General features: G+C 42.2%; 1 protein-coding gene across 1 annotated transcript in view; it reads right to left on the bottom strand.

The window, feature by feature from the left end:
• Positions 1-3,961, bottom strand: part of LOC119333202 (cucumisin-like) — a 9,959-nt gene extending 5,998 nt beyond the window's left edge. Inside the window, exons 1-3 of the mRNA XM_037606182.1 lie at positions 3,839-3,961; positions 3,656-3,765; positions 3,440-3,531 (exon numbers count right to left, since the gene is read on the bottom strand). Of these exons, the coding sequence (XP_037462079.1) occupies positions 3,440-3,531; positions 3,656-3,765; positions 3,839-3,961 (325 nt within the window). The remainder of the gene's footprint in view (positions 1-3,439; positions 3,532-3,655; positions 3,766-3,838) is intronic.
• Positions 3,962-4,767: the final 806 nt, after the last annotated feature.

The following is a 4,767-nucleotide window of genomic DNA, read 5'->3' as shown; positions in this document are numbered from 1 at the left end:
CGAAGGCAGAGGATGGAGGAGGAGGGGGTGCGGCGGCCGGGATCGGGAACCCTCCCCGACGCCTCGCGGGTGGCGGCGGGGGAGGGAGGGGAGGGAGCAATGGTAGAATAGGATTGACATCTTACTATTGTTAGGAAAACAACAAGTGTAGACATGGAAACGAGAGGGAATAGAACCCAGAAGTTAAGCGTGCTCAGGCTGGAGTAGTGAGAGGATGGATGACCGACCGGGAAGTTAGATGATTTGAAATGATGAGGGGTGATTAGAGATTAAATTGTAAAATAATTTAGAAATTTGAAAATCATGAATTTTAAAAAAAATAAAAAATCCGTAAAATTTCCTTTAGTCTTGGTTGGTGTTACCAACCGGGATTAAATGTGGAGCTCCAGACAGTGGCCACGTGGAGAGCCTTGTTACGAACCGGGACTAAAGGCCCTTTGAAAGTAGGACAAATGGGCCTTTTTCTACTAATGTATGTTCCAACATAATTTTGTACGCTTTAGACTTGTTTGTAAATTTACGTACTGTGACTTCTTTTAACCAAGATTCATTACGTGCAAATTGTACAAGATGTTCCATGATGTGCCATAGTGTTCCATAACGTTTCAATCACTAGTTTTACATTGGGTACCTTGGTGTATCATATTGTTACATTGTGTGCCAATGGGCATCAAGCTGATGCATATGGAACTTGGTAAAACTTGGCAGAAATTGAATATGACGAATTTGTAAGTGTCCTTTGTTCTTATCAAGTTTTATTAGTTTTTTGTGTTCTAGAATGCATTACTTTGTTTTACCGTGTTTCACCATGTTTGGGAATTCAAATTTTAAAACCTATCAAATATATTCAAGAGTGATCTTGTTTCAAAGTCGTCATTGCAAGGAGCACAGATATGCAAATGAAACATAAATTAGACTTTCAGTTGAAAAGATATAATAGATTCACAATTGGAAATCAAATGAAAAAGTACGGGAGAGTGGAACTAGCATGATGAGATGGGCGGAGCATGCAATCTCTGGCAAAAATACGCATGCATGGGATGAAGGCGGTTGATGGGATGATAAATCACAAAGTGGCATTTCTACCGGTAATGACCAATACTAAACATACTTGGGAGGCAAGCACGCATGCACAGGAATCTCTAACAGGATCGATGGCACGGGATATCCTGTCAATGGTAGAATTGCTTTTCCCGAAAATTGGAGCGGCCTATTTGAACTCAACCGCATTTTTAGTGTGCCAATGGTTGAACCTGTGAACCATTATATCAAGACCCAATGGAAGTAAAGAAATTTGGAGAAACCCTAAAGGAGCTGATTTACCGTTCTATCAAAGGTTTTTATCCAAGGTCATTAAATGGCTTAACTTTGCTGTCCTCGCCTTCATTCCCAAGGCCCATATGCCGCGAAAACATTAGCCAATTTCTGCCAGTCATTTTTATTAATGTTGGCTTTAAATTCTTTTCCAATGGATATGTGATCCGCCTTTCTCTAGTAGCTCATTAACCATTTGTACAACTTAGACTGTGCAGGGCTGTAATATTTTGGGCACAGTTCTTATTCTCCCGGTGATCGTTGCACAACCTTTTCTGTTGAGGGAGCAAGATGATCATCCTAAAATTAGTTTCTAAAAATCATATGACAAAGTTCACTAGTCTTTCCTGAGAGTGTTCTTCCTAGGAAGGATTTTGATCAAGGCTAGGTCCATAGAATTATGCAACTTATTTATGGGGGACAAACTACAATGTCTATTGATGGAAGTCGATCCTTTTTCATGTAATGTTCATGGCCTTTGTTAGGGACACCCATCTCTCTTTTCTCTTGGCAATGTGATAACAAGGCAAAACCTTATTGCAGAGTTGCCACAACAACTAACTACCGGAACTGACCTTGTTATGTGGCCTGGTTTGTCTACGACAACTTATACCACCAAGTCCATGTATGCTCATGTTTGTCAAGACCGCTTGATCACTTTTCAAAGCTGTTTAGAGGACACATATACCTCTTAGAAATCAAGATTTTCCTATGGCAACAGATCTGGTGACGCTAAGCTTGACATCTGGCGAACATGTGAATGCTAATGTTGTGTGCTCTTTTTGCTGGGCAATGAACATATTGATCATATTTTGTGTTGTAGGTCCTAGCCCAATCCATGTAAGTTTGAGTGCGGCCATGGTTGAACGAACCCACAGACATTCCCCAATTCTTAGCCCTTATTTCTAATATGACTAGACAAAGGGAACACATAGTTTAGATTGCTTTTAGTGCCCACACCTAGGTTTTTTGGACTACTAGGAAGAAATTTACTATTGAAGCTCTGTTCCCTAACCATCTGGTTGTCTTTCTTTTCAAAATGGATGCCTTGCTTCAGCAGTGGAATCCACTTAGCGTTGCTAGAGACCATGATGCATTCACTGGCATGGCCATCAAGATTGAATAATTGCTTGTTGTTCTTCGACCTGCAACAGCGCCCATACATGCCCCTAGAAGCAAGGCATGTTTTGTTGGGTCATGTTGTTATTCCTATCTTGGATCTACTTAACATATTTGCTTTTAGGTTCCTTGTGATCTTGCTATGTTTAGTTGTGCTCTGCCATTGTGGTTTGACAATATAAAGTCGGGCAATGCCTTTTTTGTATAAAAAACAAAGACTAATCTAATGAAGCTATGGCAAGTTTCATTGGGTTCACCTTGACGAAGAGCTTTTGTAGCAGCTCGGTCCTGCTAGCATCGGTACGTCGACTAGCTTCCTCTACTTGCTCCCTATTTCTCCTAATCCCTCCTCCATGGCCTATAAAATCTCTCTTTTCACCACCTATCATGTCAACCTCTATGTCTATCTAGTGGCTCCCCCACTTCCGGATTCACCTTATGCTCCCTTGGATGAATTCTAGATATGTCTAATTCGGAAGAATTTCGGACGTGTCAAGATTCACCTTATGTCTATCTATTGCCAACCTGTAAGAGCTATCTCCCTCAGGTTGAGTTTTTCAATTATAGTACTACCTTCGTCTAGGTGGATAAGTCATTCGCGTAGTTCTAGGTCATCGATTTGAAGAACTAAATATGTGTTATATGTCATGAAAAGTATATCACTATATTTTTACACGCATGTAGTTTCTAAATATATATTTTTTGTCACATATAGTACATATTTAGATAGTTAAATCGTCGATCTAGAACTACGCGAATGACTTATTCACCGAGACGGAGGGAGTATTAAACATGAATTGCCACCCGCAAAAAAAACATGAATGACCATCCGCCATCAAAGTTATCGTTATTCTTTTCTTCCCGCCTACGAATAATGCTAAAATCCCCCATACCAAAATAGGCAAAGTCTTGTCTCCACAAATGCGGACTAATTCTGCAAAGAGAGACATAAGGTGGTGAAATTCTTCTGAATTAGATGCCATAGTGACTTGGTGAGCGTACGTACTAGAGAGCTTTTCTTTCTCCTCTTTTGTGAGTCTTGCTGCAAATCCATTCAGGGTCCTCTGGTAGCTGTAGATGATCCTCTCGTGAGCGGAGCTGCAATCCATATGCACAGAACACAAACTCGGTTTACTTCCTTTTGTGTCATTGGTGTAGTTGAGAAATGGGTTTTGTGACGTGTAAGTTGACCAAGAGTTTGGAAATAAGGATTTATCCTGACCTGTGATCTAGGTCGAGGGCCCGGCTCAGAAGCTCGCGGTGGGCAACGGAGAAGCCGCCGGCCGTCTTCTCCTCCCCTGCCGGTGGATGCCCCATGTACACGATGTATACCTGCACACGCACCACATAATTCCATGTTCTTACGTGTGATTTGCCTGAAGAAAACTAATGCGCGTGATCCGACCTGTCTCTCGTCGTCGTCGCCCCCATCGCCGTTGCCGCTAACGTGATCGGTAGCATGCAGGCCGGTCACCAGGAGGAAGAGGACGGCAACGATGGCAGCCTTGATCGCGGCAGCGCCGGCCATCGTACGCGTGTGCGTTTGGCGCCGTACTTTGGATAGCGCCGGGAGCGTAGTATTTGTATAGCGCGTAGGCATGGCAGCTTCGGATTCGTCGACGGCAAGCGCTTGCCGTCGAGGCGGATTATGCTGCTACGTGGTCAGTGATCACCGTATAGTCTCGCTTGCACCGGAGGGTTTCTTGGTGTCTTCTGGCGAATAAACGCTAAGACGGTAAGTTGGTCCTTGGTGCGTACGCCCGGATGTTGTACCAGACCATGAGGTTAAATTTGCGGTGTCTTGTTGCCGAGCGGCATATTATCTATATCTATATAGCAATATAAAGAGACCTAAAGGGGCAGATTCAATTAATCTCGGTCATTAAATCATGTCAATCCAACGACCTAGACTGTTTCAATGTCGAGCGCTAAATAAGTTTAGCGTGCAGTTAGTTTCATGTCAAATATAGTGCTAAACACATAATAACACGTAATAATATCCTACTTAATATTCGCATGCACTTGATATACTTTTAAATTAACTGCATTGCACGTACACATTAACTGGTTTTAATAAACGAATGAAACGTTTTTAGGATAGAAATGGATCAGGCCCGAAAGAAGCAGAGAAGAACAGACAATAAACTGAAATCCCAGCCCTTGTTCTTACCAAAAATGGTATCTACTCTGTTAAGTCAAATTATAGGTTCCTGGTTGAAAACAGGGTTAAATATCCACATTGTTGGAGAAGGACACGGCGGTAGACCAGCCGACTTGGAGTACAGCCCAAGCAATACATGTTGTACCCTAATTGTAACTCATATGTTGTATATA

This window comes from Triticum dicoccoides, chromosome 7A (assembly GCF_002162155.2).
Source record: "Triticum dicoccoides isolate Atlit2015 ecotype Zavitan chromosome 7A, WEW_v2.0, whole genome shotgun sequence".
NCBI lineage: Eukaryota > Viridiplantae > Streptophyta > Magnoliopsida > Poales > Poaceae > Triticum > Triticum dicoccoides.
Note: the sequence above shows the minus strand (reverse complement) of the source record. Positions and strands in the feature narration are given on the sequence as shown.